Source organism: Neomonachus schauinslandi, chromosome 10 (assembly GCF_002201575.2).
Source record: "Neomonachus schauinslandi chromosome 10, ASM220157v2, whole genome shotgun sequence".
Classification (NCBI taxonomy): domain Eukaryota; kingdom Metazoa; phylum Chordata; class Mammalia; order Carnivora; family Phocidae; genus Neomonachus; species Neomonachus schauinslandi.
Window position 1 is genome coordinate 111,110,761 of NC_058412.1, and position 14,027 is coordinate 111,124,787.

The following is a 14,027-nucleotide window of genomic DNA, read 5'->3' on the forward strand; positions in this document are numbered from 1 at the left end:
CCAAGACATGAATGGACAGTTCACTGAAGGGGAAGCCCAAATGCCTGGAAGCCCAGTGCCAGGAATGAAACCATAATGGGAGGTGATCCTGGAAGGGTCTCTGGATGCTACAGTAGGAAGTGTGGCCAGAGTTCTCATGCTCGGAGCCTGGACTGCCCCAGACAGGGCCCTTTGGACCTCAGCTACCAAGGGGTTACGTGGCTTTGGTAAGAGGGTAGTTCTGGGATGGGTGGGGACTTCCTCAGGGTGTGAGGGAAATTGCTCCATCCCTTGAACTATGGGGTAAGAACTGCCCCAGTGACTCTCGGGGGCCCTGTCGCTGCGCTTCTCCCTCGGTGTCTCCCTTATGCAGGAACTTATTAAAGTTCCCCAGAGTCTCAGGACAAATGCCTCAGCATGTGGCCACTACATCCCAAAAGCTGGTGAACAGGATAGTCGAGAAGTTAGGACTAGGGGCTCTGGAGTTGGCCAGATATGGGTCCAAATCCCAGCTTACTGTGTGACCTTGGGGCATTCACTTCATCTCAAGCTCCAATTCCCTCATCTGTAAAATGAAGATAAATAAATTGAAAACATCAAAATTAAGGATTTGTTCAATGGAACAAATTTGTTCAAAGGAAGACACAATGGGCCAGTGGTTTGCCAAGTGTGCTCCCTGGACCATCAACATCACCTGAGTACTTGTTAGAAATGCAGAATCTGGGCGCCTGGGTGGCTCAGTCATTAAGCGTCTGCCTTCGGCTCAGGTCATGATCCCAGGGTCCTGGGATCGAGCCCCGCATCGGGCTCCCTGCTCTGCAGGAAGCCTGCTTCTCTCTCTCCCTCTGCCTGTTGCTTGTGTTCCCTCTCTTGCTGTCTCTCAAATAAATAAATAAAATCTTAAAAAAAAAGAAGAAGAAAAAAAAAGCAGAATCTCGGGCCCCAGCCCTGCTCTACTGAGTCAGAAACTCTGGGGGGGGGGGCGGCTCAGTGATCTGTGTTTTAACAAGCCTTACAGAAGATTCTGGTGCATGGTAAAGTTTGAGAACCACTACCCCAGACAAACCTGACATGAGCAACATATTAGGAGACGATATTGGGAACATCAACATCCAACAAGGCATTAATACCTAAAATTTACAAGCTACTTCTGCAAATTGACAAGAAAAAGACAGGAAACCCAATAGATGATGGGCCCAAGACATGAATGGACAGTTCACTGAAGGGGAAGCCCAAATGCCTGACAAGTGTAGAAGATTCTGAATCTCATATTATCAGAGAAATTCAAACAACGAGATGCCACCTTACATCCAAACTATAGGCAAAAATTACAGTCGGATAATGTAAAAGCAAATGAAAATGTGGGGAGACAAGCATCCTTCACATGCCACAAATAGAATTTAGTGACATTTAAAACACATATGTGATTTACTAATTCCACTTGGGTATAGGGTCCAAAGAAACTTTCACATAGGCCCATAGGGTCATGTTCAAAGATGTTCATCACAGTGTTGTTTGCGGTGAGAGGAAGTTGGAAGCCACCTGGGTGTCCATCCCTGGGGTGGGGGTGGGGGTGGATAAATAAAACCACGGATGCTCAGCTTGGAATGCTTTGCAGCAATTTGATGTGATAAGCTAGATATTCCCACAGCAACATGGGTTATCTTAAAACTCATATGATGGAGGGCGCCTGGGTGGCTCAGTTGGTTGGGCGACTGCCTTCAGCTCAGGTCATGATCCTGGAGTCCCGGGATCGAGTCCCGCATCGGGCTCCCTGCTCGGCAGGGAGTCTGCTTCTCCCTCTGACCCTCCCCCCTCTCATGTGCTCTCTCTCATTCTCTCTCTCAAATAAATAAATAAAATCTTAAAAAAAAAAATTAAAAAAAAAAACTCATATGATGGAGTGAAAAAAGAAAGCAACAGAATGAGATCTTTACACAACACCATTCATGTAGGGTAAATACACACACAAAGCATTGTGTATTTTATGTTCAGGGCCATATATCAACATGTAGGGTGGGTGCACACAGTGGGGAGGGGAAGGAGTGTGGGGAATGTGTGGCTAGAAGGGGGAAATAAACCAAAGAAAACATCAGAGGGCCTTAAAGGACTAATTACGATGGGATGGCCATTTGCTACAAACTGGGTATAAATCATGGAACTCTGGACCTGAAGCCCTAATAATGTTACTTTAAAATTGGTGATAATTGTACCTACCTCACAGTCTCAACATGGAAGGCTCTGTAAAGTTTTGCAAATGAATTTTAGCAATTCTGTGTGAGTCTCTGACATTCTCTCAGGACTCATCCCTTTTAGCCTCCAAGCCTTTACTCAGGCCATGTTGAATGTTGTCCTTACGCTGACTTCTCTACCTCTCCAACCCTGCCATCAGGTTTCTTCAACGACCACGGACTCCCATGATGGCAGCCTGTGAAGTCTTGGGGACTTTTCATTTGGGGCTTGAACCCAGAGCCAGGGTGTCATAGAGCCGTGAGGAGCAAGTCCTATTTCCTCTTCACAAATTTCCCCAAGGGTCTTCTTACAGCCCACCCCCCACCTCAGTTCCCACCCCACTGCTCCCAGGCAAGACAGGCAGACCAAATCTGAAAGTGTTAGATGTGGAAGGGAACAGCTTTTATTGGGTGCCTATCATGTGCTGGACCCAGCACTAAGGTCTTGACTTTTGTTAGTACCCAGAACCACCCTGTGAAGTGGGAGGGGCGCACCTCATCAACAGATTAGGGAATGGAAATCACCAAGAGGTGAGAACACTAACGGGACAGGAGCCCTAGGTCTGTCTGGCTCCAAATCCAAGACCTGAACAAGCAACTTGTTCAGAGTCTTAGGGCCAGGACCGGGACCCCGATCACCTATTTCTGACTTAAGTGCCAGTAGAGAAAAACCTCTATTTCACACTGATGATCCAATTTCTGCCATCAGGGGAGGGGCGACCCTGCCATTTAGAGCCCTAAAAAGACCCTCGACGCTATTTAGTATGGTTAGTTTGAAGTAATATCTAAGGAGAAATAGGAGATTCCCTCAAGTTTCTTCCCCTTCTTTGAACCTCAGTTTCTCAAAGTGTAAAACAGGAGGAACAGCGGTCTGTGGGCTCTGGGAATTCTTTTCTCAGTCCGCCAGCAGGTGGAGCCCACCCGTCATCCCTCCCTTGGCCTCCAGAAAGCTGCGGGAGTCGCGGGAAAGACGAGTTGTCCTGGGGCCGCGCCTGGGGTTAGTGGGACAAAGCAGGGCGCTGCCCAATCGGGTCTGGCCGAAGGGCCTGCTGAACCCCAGGCGACTGCCCAGGACTTTAGGGTCCCGCCTCCTGCAGGACATTCTCGGTATTGCAGGGACTGGAGCCCCGAGGGTAGGGACGGACACCCCGGGGAGTGGAGGCCCGCGTCCTGTGCGAGGGGCGTCCCAGGGCCCGGGATCCCACAGGCGGGAGTGCAGGTGTGTCCCCATCGACCGCATGGGCTGCGGCTACAGGTAGTTGTCCTCAGTTGCGTCGCCCCCGCCAGGGGAGTCCCGGGCCTCCTCGTCCGTGCTTTCGTCATCGGGGGCCAGCGCCTCGATGTCGTGTGTGATGTCGGCCAGCAGCCGGTGGAAGGCCTGCGCCTCGGGCCGCTGGGCCGCGCCGTCGTAGCTGCGCACCGCCGACGCCGACGTGGAGCTCATGCTGCGCTTGATGCGCCCGAAGCTGTCGGTGAGGATGCCACCCTCGCGGATGCCCACCCCCTCCAGGAAGCCCTCGAAGTAGCCGATATCCTGGTCCGGGATGAAGGGCCGCATCCCTGCGGGGCCGACAGGCAGGGGGACTCCTCGAGGTTCAGCCCTCCCCCTCCCACACTGGAACCACCTTCTGCAGAGATCTGAGTTCAAATCCCCACCCCGCCGCTGGCTGGCTGTGTGGCCTTGCACAAGTTCCTCGACTCTGCTCCAGAGAATAATGACCTAATGCTCTGCACAGAGTAAATGTTCACTACAGGTTAGCTTGTTACTGTAACAGTTACATTCCCAGTTATTCGTTGTGTGATCCTCATTAAATAGCTACTCCGAGCCTTACTTTCCTCGCCTGTGAAACGGAGATAATTGCACAAGTTCTCCCGGTAGGGATGTGAGGAGGTGCTTAGCACACACACTGAGTGTCCCAGACAAGTCAGCTTGTTTGGCTTCCATCTCTACTCATTAGCTATGCGACTTCAGTACTTTACTTTGCTTCTCTGAGCCTCAGCTTCCTCATCTGCAATATGGGAAGCCTCAGTTTCCTCATCTGCAATATGGGGGCAATAAGGTTCTACTTTCCAAAACTGAAGCATTCAATGGGATGATGCTTGACACAGGGTAACTGCAAAATACCCGTTAGCTTATTAGTACTACCATTCCTGGTGCTATTATTAGCCTTCCTTACCAGCTGTGTGACCTTGGACAAGCTCCCTAGCCTCTGTGAGCCTCAGATGCCCCATGGGGTAAATGGGGAGAATCATCCCCTCACCCAGCTTTGCTATGAAGGTGAATGGTTGTATTAGTGCTCTTCTTAGGCCCCGGGACTGCAAGCAAGTCCATCCTCTGTTCTGCACCTTTCTCCTCAAAAGCACCATGGATTTCTCGATCTTGGCTTTATTGGAGGCTGAAGAATAAGAGTGAACACTTCCAGCCTGATGCCTGATAGGGAATGTCATGGACCATGTAGGGGCCTTGGCAGACCTTGGGGGGGGGGGGTGGCAGGTGGCTCACCAAGGAGGAGGAACTTGCGCCGGTCTCCGTAGAGCTTCAGCAGGCCTGCGCAGTAGTCCTGGATGGGCAGCCCCAGCCGGTACTCCCTCAGGAGCACCGCAAACTGCTGGATCTCAGGGGGCCCCAGTTTACTCCGCAACTGTAGGGACAACATTCAAGATCAGTCCCGGGGAGCAAGCCCCACCCAACCTTTGCCTAAAAGACCCAGAGCCCTATCTGTAAGGGTATATTTGGCCAAGACCTCCCTTGAAACCCTCCCATGGCCTACTGGGGGGCATCAAGACCCTCTGGGCTGCATCTAAGCATGGGCTGTGCACTCAAGCTGCCTAAGTTCACATCCTGGCCCCTTGGTCAGCTCTGTGATCTTGGGTACGTGACAACCTCCTTGACCCTTACTTTTCTTATATGTAGTGAGGATAATGGCAGTACCTCCTACTGTGGCCATTAAGAGGATTAAAATAAATGCATAAAAAGTGCATAGAACAGTGCCTGATATAGAGCAAACACTCAGTTAATGCTAGCTGACGCTAGCTAAGGCTTTCACAAGCTGGCCTCAGTTTACTCTCCTAACCTCATATCCCGCCCTGATCTTCAACATCTGCTTCAGTTATGTCCAGGATTATTCATGATTCCCGAAATACTCCCTGTGCTTTCTCCAGCCTCCGGGCCTTTGCTTGTGCTGTCCACATTGCCTGCCCCAGCTCACCGTGACCATGTAATCTTGCAACTGCTCGAGGCCCAGGCCGCTGTGGTCACTGCCGCTGCAGTGGGAGCCGTGGAAAGAGGGTGTGGACGTACCACTATAACACGCTTCAAATGTATCCTGGGAGCCATTGCTGCAGAGACAGGCAGAAAGGGGGGCCCCCAGTCAGCTCCCTCCAGCTCCTCTCCCTGCAGCAGGTGGAGCTGGGAAGGCACAACTACTGATGCTCTGGGCCCGAGGCCGCACCCTAGATCCCATTTTGGCCTCCAAGGCCCCACATTATCTGGCCCCGGCTGCCTCTGTTGCCGCATCACACCCTTGCTCTGCATGCTCAGGCCACTCTGCCTTCTCTCTTCTCCTCTAATACTCCAAGTGCCTCTCCACCCCCGGGCCTTTGCACATGCTGTTCCCTCTAACTCTTATTCATCACTGGAGCTTAAATGTCACCTTCTTGACAAAGTTTTCCCTGACCCCCTGTCCCAATGACTGGGTTAGATCCTCTGTCAAATGTGGTCACAAACCCATAAGTCTAGCCATGACATGAGAGGCCTTTCCAGATACCCCCATCAATGTCCATGGCGGCCTCTTGGCTTCTCCTCAAATGCACCAAGCTTCATCTTGCTTCAGAATCCTTGCACTATCTGCCCCTCTGCCTGGGGCCCTCTTCCCTTTTCCTCCTCTGGGTCTCAGTTCAAGTGTCATCAGCTCTGAGAGGCCCTCCGGACTCCCCAGATGAGGAAGGCTCCCATGGCCTCTCTCTCAGTACCCTGAGGTGCTTATTCTCTTTCGTGCTTATCATTAATGCTTATTTCTATTAAATCATGATTTCATTGTCTCCTGTGCTAGACACTGTGCTTGTGCCATAAACCACGCAAAAGCAGGGACATTGGTTTCTTCCTTGTTAAGTACCTGCCCTGTGCCAAGCACAGGTCTCATCCTTGTCTTGCTCCCCACTGTAACCCTAGCACACAGCACAGTCTCTGGCGCATGATAGGTACTGAGGAAATCTTGTTTAATAAAAACTCAACCTGGGGCACCTGAGTGGCTCAGTTGGTTAAGCATCTGACTCTTGATTTCAGCTCAGGTCACGATCTCACGGTTGTGGGATGGAGCCACACATTGGGCTCCAAGCTTAGCTCGGAGTCTGCTTGGGATTCCCTCTCTCTCTCACCCTCTGCCCCTCCCCCTGCTCATGAACACACACGCTCTCTCTCAAAATGAATAAATAAAATCTTTTTTAGAATAAAAGATTCTCTCTCCCTCTGCCCCTCCCCCTGCTCTCTCTCTCTCAAAAAAAAAATTTTTTTTTTTACCTAAAATAAAGATCAACCTGCCTCCTGGTTTCTAAATTGTTCCAGAACCATCTTGCGTTATTACCTACAGAAAAGCAATATAGCATAGTGGTTAGGGGATGTGGACCTGGAGCTAGCCTGCTCAGGTTCAAACCTCAGGCCTACAACTTACTAGCTGCTTGACCCTGAGCAAGCTGCTTAGCTTCTCTATTCCTCAGTTTCTCCATCTGTAAAGTGGGATGACAAAAACTGATGTCACAAGAATTGGAGGAATCTATTCATATGGCACTTAGAGTCATGGACTACAAGCAATAAATAAACAATAGCCACTGTAATGTTGCTACGTTGATTTTTTTAAAAAATGCAGCGCTTGGGGGCACCTGGCTGGCTTAGTCAGTAGAGATGTGACTCTTGATCTTGGGCTCATGAGTTCAAGCCCCATGTTGGGGGTAAAGTTTACTTGAAAAAAAAATGAAGTGCTTTATCGAACAGCACTAGGCACACAGCAAGCTCAAAGGTTAGTCATTATCATGATTGCCATCTCTCCGGGGGATATCATCAGGTTGTTTAAGGACTGGCCCAAGAGCACACAGTATTAAGAAGGCAAATATAGGGTGCCTGGGTGGCTCAATTGGTTAAGCGACTGCCTTCGGCTCAGGTCATGATCCTGGAGTCCCTGGATCAAGTCCCGCGTCGGGCTCCCTGCTCAGCAGGGAGTCTGCTTCTCCCTCTGACCCTCCCCCCTCTCATGTGCTCTCTCTCTCAAATAAATGAATAAAATCTTAAAAAAAAAAAAAAAGAAGGTGAATATATTGCCACCAAAGAGGGAAAAAAAAAGTAAGGCGTATATTACTGGCAGAGATTGCTACCTGTCAAGTCTAGACCTTAGCAGAACCAGCATGACCCACTTGTTCCAGTTTGCCTGGGACTTCCCTGGTGTTTGTACTGAAATTCCCATGTCCTGGGAACCCCCCCCTCCCCCCCCCCCAGTGCTGGAGGCAGGGGTTGGTCATACTACACAGAACCCTGGACAATGTTCCCAGGTGAGTTTGTTAATGCGGCACTCCCAGACTTGCGGGCAGCTCGTGGTGGCCATGTGACCAAGTTCTGGCCAATGCAACACAAGCAGAGGCATGAGGTGGGACTCCCAGCAAAGCTCTTTACTGAGCCCCCTGGCAGGCCACCGCAATGACTGGAGCTATGACCATCATCTTGGTCCATGAGGTGACTTTGAGGATGGGAGCAAGCGCCAAGGAGTGGGGAGAAGAGAAGCCTGGACCCCTGCTGACCATAAGGCCATAAACTCCTGGTTTATTTTATATAAGAAACAAGGTGGGAAAAAGCTATCTTGTTTAAAGCTCTATCTTTTTTTAGGGTTTTCTACTATATGGAATTAAAACTAAAGTAAACCAAAATTATTTTTTGGTATTAGCTGTGGTTTGGGCTCTGCAGGCCACTGTGTCTGGATGACGAGCAGAGAACTGCAGGCCTACATGGGCCCAGGTCTGGGTTCTGGCTCTCCCCTGGGCCTGTCAGAGTCTGGGTCTGGATCCTCTGAGCTCACTGAAGCCCACAGAGATCAGTTTACCTATGCCCTCCCCCCACCAGGGCCCAGGGCATCAGCACAAATCAAGGTGGGGTCATCTTCTCCCACCCTCTCTTGCCCACGGGGGGCTCAAGAATGCCCAGAAGAGTGACCCGGTTTGTGCAGGGGTGTAGGAGGGGGGCAGGGTGGTACCCACAAGGAGCTGCAGCAGCTGAAGTCGGCGTCGTAGGCGTAAGTCCCATCCGTGCGGCAGCTCTCACCTGGGGTCAGGAGACAGAGGGGCGGTTAGAGGCAGCAGACCAGGGACCAACATCCCCAGCTCCCTGAGGCCCCAGCCTCAGCCCCTCCCTGTGGTTGGGATGGTGGCTGGAGCATGGATGGCCTTGTAGGCAACCGTAAGCGTGTTAGCTTTTACCCTGAGTGAAATTAGGCAGCCACTGGAAGATTTTGACCATGATTCCTACCCCCACCACCAACACACAGCCAACCTTGGGCAACTCACCTCCTCTCTCCTGGCCCTCAACTTGCCCAAGGTTGGGACAATACCACCTTCCTGCCTGCCTCATGGGGGTCTTGGGAATAGCAGGTGAGGAAACAGGTGAGGTAATGTTTTGAAAACTGTGTTTGAGGCAAGGAAAAAGAAAAGAACTTTGAGGGAAAGAACCTCAAATCTTGAGAGGATAGAAGCACCATTTACAGAGAACTTGCTCTCTACCTAGCCCTGTTACCTCTCTGAATCCACTAACCTTACCCTTCTGATCTTGGCTCACTCAGGGTCACTTCCTCACCACACCCCCCTGACTTCCCAGGTGAGGCCGGTTCCTCAGTCTGTGTTCTCAGAGTACAACATGTGGCTACATTTTCCTTGTGTAACTATGTAATTACTGTGGGCCTACCTCAGCAAAGCAAGCCTTGTGAGAGCAGGGCCACGTCTGGTTCTGCTCCCCGGTACATCCTGCTGATAGCAGATGCTTCAGTAAATATTTGTTGAATAGAATGAATTTGTTGAAATACTGGTTGACTTATCTCATTAATTTACCCATCATCCTGTGAGAGTTGATGAACCATCCCAACTTCCCAATAACCGCGGTTCCCACGGATGGGAGTGCCTCCAGGAGGAAAGAGCTCTGTTGCTGGAGCTATGCAAACAGGGAGCACATTGAGGGGGCTGTGGCTGAGGAAAGTCACTTAGTGGCCTGGAAAGTAGCATGGGAGGATCTGCAGGTAGAAGCTTTAGAAATCAGACACACCTGGGTTTGAATCCCGACTCTCCCACTTACTCGCTGAGTAAGACCCTGAGCAATTTATTGACTACTCTGAGCCTTAATGTCCTCATCAGTAAAACTGGAATCATAAGGCTTCAGAGAGTTCTTTCATCTACTCAAAAAACACTTGTCGAGCATCTGTGGTGTCCCTAGTCCTGTGCTAGGCACAGGGGATACAGTGGCAAATAGGACCGACAAGGTCGCTATGGGGATTAAATAAGACTTGGCACATTGGTACTGTGCTTGGCACATAGTTGGTGCTCAATAAATGCCTCTATCAGCTCATTCTCATTCTAGCCCTTGATTGCACTCAAGGGTGGGTCTGGAAATCTTGGTTTTGACCTAGATTCCTAGTGGAGCTAGACAGCTCAGTGAATAGACAATGCATGTGCCTGGATTTCTGCAAAGCAAGTACATCAAAAATGAAAGCGGGGGAAAAAGTTCACCTTTGAGGGGCTCATTCTGAATCTGGCAACCAGAATATCTGTGAAGAAGCTAAGTTTGAGGTCATAATGAAAACTGACATTTTATTTTAACTACATAAGGGCAGCAGGGTTGGGGGAGGACACTGTAATTGTGGTAGAGATCAGGACCCCTAAAGGCGTTCATTGGCCCTGAGTCCTGGGGCAGCCCCCCTCCCCGGCCTTTGGGATGTTTCACAGCGGGGGGCGGGGGGCAGCCAGCTCCAGTACTCACTGCGACTGCAGAGCCACGGCCGCTCGGGCGTGGACGTGTAGTGGTAGCCAGCCCGGTCCACGCACTCAATGCTCTGGTCCCCGTAGATGATCTGGAAGACCTGACAGATGAGGGCACAGGACTCCTCGGCAGCATCCTGGCCCAGGGAGGAGGACAGAGCGCTCAGGCCTCTCCAGTGCTCAGGACACCCCTGCCCCCTTAAACAGTGTGAGGAGGCTCGGAGGGCCACACACACACCTATGGGCACCTTTAAATCAACTTGGAGGGCATTCCCCATCAAAATTGTATGGCCATCCTCTGGATCTTGAACTCTGTAATAGAGTCCAGCAGCAACTCTGTCTTCTGCTCTGAAAAATGCATCCCAGATTTCTAGGGGATTCATAGGACCTTCTAAAGTTTATCTAAGATAAGCCCTAGGGGCACCTGGGCAGCTCAGTTGGTTAAGCATCCAACTCTTTTTTTTTTTTTTTTTAAGATTTTATTTATTTATTTGAGACAGAGAGAATGAGAGAGAGAGAGCACATGAGAGGGGGGAGGGTCAGAGGGAGAAGCAGGCACCCTGCCGAGCAGGGAGCCTGATGCGGGACTCGATCCAGGGACTCCAGGATCATGACCTGAGCCGAAGGCAGTCGCTTAACCAACTGAGCCACCCAGGCGCCCTAAGCATCCAACTCTTGATCTCAGCTCAGGTCTCTATCTCACAGTCATGAGTTCAAGCCCCATGTTGGGCTCCATGCTGGGTGTGGAGCCTACTTAAAAAAAAAAATAAATAATAAAATAAGATAAAATAAGCCCTAGTTTAGTTAAATTCCGGTAGGAAGTTGAGGCTCAGAGAGGTGAAATGATTAGCCAGGACTAGAACCCAGGACTCCTGATACCTCCTAGGAGGAGGAAGAATTACATGTATGAAAATTTTAGGCTCAACATAGTTACTACTACTGGATGCCATATTTAGATGTGAGCTTTCTGGCACCCAAGGCAATAATGGAAGTAGGATGAATACATAAACTTCAGTCTCTGATAGGAGGCAGGAATTTCAATTCTTGGGTGAAAGTTTCTTGAGACTGCAAATTTGAAGAGGAATTTGCCTTCCTAATTTACCTCTTTATGTCTTCTTTTTTTTAAGATTTTATTTATTCATTTGAGACATAGAGATACATATATATATAGAGAGAGAAAAAGCATGAACAGGGAGAGAGGCAGAGAGAGAGGGAGAAGCAGGCTCCTCGCTGAGCCAGGAGCCCGATGCGGGGCTCGATTCCAGGACCCTGGAATCATGACCTGAGCCAAAGGCAGACACTTAACCATGTGAGCCACCCAGGTGCCCCTACCTCTTTATGTCTTTAAGCAAGAGATCCAGAAAGACAATCACTGATGAGACCATCTTCATGGTACCATTTCCTCTTTTGTGCCTCTAAAAAGCCCAGGGTATGAATTAAAATGTAACCCAGGAGAGGCAGGATTGATCCTTACAATAACCCTACAAAACAGACAGGGGAGAGAGTATCCTTCTTTTATAGTTAAAAGCACTGAGGCTTAGAGTGGCTAGGTGACTCTTCCAGCTCACACAGCAAGTTCTTAGCATTAATTACTAAGGCACTCAGGTTTTTTGATTCTAACTCCTGTGCCCTCCTTGGGACCACAAGTCCTTGGATAGGAGGCCAGAGAATCAGATACTCCTGAAAAACAACTCTTCATAGGATAGGAATAATTCTCATTTAGCCCTATTTTAGGCACTGGGCCAGACTCTGAGGTCTCAGGGGTGAATTAGATGAGGTCTGTACCCTCAAGCCCTCACAGTCCAATGAGATAGACAGGGAGCACTGTTCCCTCTGCTTGGAATTCATTTTCCTACCAATTCGCCTTGCTGACTCCTTCCTCCCCTTCACATTTCAGTTTAAAAGGCACAAACTCACTTTCTCTATGGAAAATGGATCTCCTCCCTCATTATCACTGCAATCTGTTTGTCTTCTTCTTGGTCCCCATCACAAGGTATAGGAATATAATACGCATCACTTCATCCATTCATTCAATATTTATCACGTGCCAGGCACTGTTTTAGGTGTCAGAGATACCATAGTGAACCATCCAGAATGCACAGGTCTCTTGGCACTCTACAAGGAGACCAGTCTGGCTGGAATGAAGTGCAGAAAGGGGGACCTAGAAAGAGATGAGGCCAGAGAAGAAATGGGCTTCAGCCACCACGATAAGGTGGGAGGCTTTATAAGCAATTGTAAGGACATTAGCTTTTACTCTGAGTGAAATGGGGAGCCACGGCGAGATTTTGAGCCATGATATGATGAGACTTATGTGTTAACGGGACGGCTCTGACTGTGGGGGGATCAGGTTATAAGCAAGAGCCGAATCTGTGATCTAAATGCATGATCTGGATGATAGAAGATGGGGCGTGGACCTGGGTCGGGACAGTGGAGGGTGGGGAGAAGTACATAGGCTTGGGATAGATTTTAAAAATAAGGCAAACAGGATTTGTTGACGGAATGGATATGTGTTGTGTGAGAGCAAGATGAGTCACAGATCACTGCCAGGTTTTGATCTGAACGAGGGAAGGACAGAGCTGCCATTAATCAACACAGGGAGACCAAGGGAGGAACAGGTTTGGGGGAGAAGATTGGGCGCTTAGCTTTGGATGTGTTAAGTTTGAGATAGTCATTAGCCCACCGTATGGAGAGGCCGATTGGAGAAACATGCCTGGAGATTTGCTGAGAGATAAAATTTGGAGTTCTCAGTGTTTTAAATGCCATAAGACTGTTTTGTTCGCTAGGGTACTACGGGGTGGGGGGAGGGGTTGGGGGCCCTGGGCCAGATGAAAAGTTTAGACAACTCAGGACTTGATGGTGTCTGCTAGATTGAGCTCCCGAAGGGAGGGCACCAAATATGTCTTTGCTCATCTCTGCATCCATAGCACTTAGCCCAATGCCTAGGACAAAGCTGGTGCTCAATAAAGATGGTCAAATGAATAAAAGCAAGGGTGAATATGGAGAATGGGGGCGAGGGGAGGAAAGGCAACAATGGAAGGCTTCTGCCTTGGATGACTGCCATAGTTAACAAGAGTACAGGCTTGAACTTCCCTGGTCTCTGTTGAAACCACCACCTGGTTCCTGTGTGACCTCTGGATCTCACTTTCCTCCTCTCTAGAATGAGGAGGCTTGTAATGTTTGCCTCTAGGGGTTAGTGAGAGAATGAAATGTGTTAATGCTGGTTCCTTGCTGGCATGTGTTGGCATTCCATTCGTGCTGGTAATGAGTGTCCTCATGATTGTTACCGTGGTAGTGCGGACATTGACAACGCGGGAGAAAGCAGGGCTGGAGGAGGGGTTCGATCCAGTCTGTTTGGGCTGTTTTGAGTTTCCATCCCATTGGGATGGCAAGGGGGAGGTGTCCAGGCTGGGGATTAGAAGCCCTTTGGCGTCGTGGATACACAGGTAGTACCTGAAGTCCTAGGTAGGGCCTCAGGAGGGGGAAGGAAAGACCCCAGGAACGGAGCGGGGTGGGGTGGAGAGCGACGCCTTCCAACCCCGGACGCGGCCGGGAGGCAGGGCGCAGGGGCTCCGGGTGCCCTCGGGCTCACCCTGTTGGCCACAGCCAGGATGACAAGGTTGCAGTAGGCGTCGGGGCTGGGGTCCTGCGGGTCGAGCGGGTTGGAGCCCGGGTGGCGCCGCTCCCAGCTGCCGCCGCCGCCGCCGCCCGCCTGCCTCCGCTCCCAGCTGCCGCCCGGCTTGCCCGCGCCGCCGCCGCCGCCGCCGCCGGCGTGCCTCCGCTCCCAGCTGCCGCTGAACGTCTGCCGCCGCTCCC

The 14,027-nt window shown here is 50.4% G+C and overlaps 1 protein-coding gene across 1 annotated transcript in view; it reads right to left on the reverse strand.

Moving 5' to 3' along the window:
* Positions 1–3,315: 3,315 nt before the first annotated feature.
* Positions 3,316–14,027, reverse strand: part of CCM2L (CCM2 like scaffold protein) — a 16,318-nt gene continuing 5,606 nt past the window's right edge. The window contains exons 6-11 of the mRNA XM_044919034.1: positions 13,804–14,022; positions 10,216–10,351; positions 8,451–8,514; positions 5,420–5,549; positions 4,714–4,852; positions 3,316–3,770 (exon numbers count right to left, since the gene is read on the reverse strand). Coding sequence (XP_044774969.1) covers positions 3,460–3,770; positions 4,714–4,852; positions 5,420–5,549; positions 8,451–8,514; positions 10,216–10,351; positions 13,804–14,022 — 999 coding nt within the window. The 3' untranslated portion in view covers positions 3,316–3,459. The remainder of the gene's footprint in view (positions 3,771–4,713; positions 4,853–5,419; positions 5,550–8,450; positions 8,515–10,215; positions 10,352–13,803; positions 14,023–14,027) is intronic.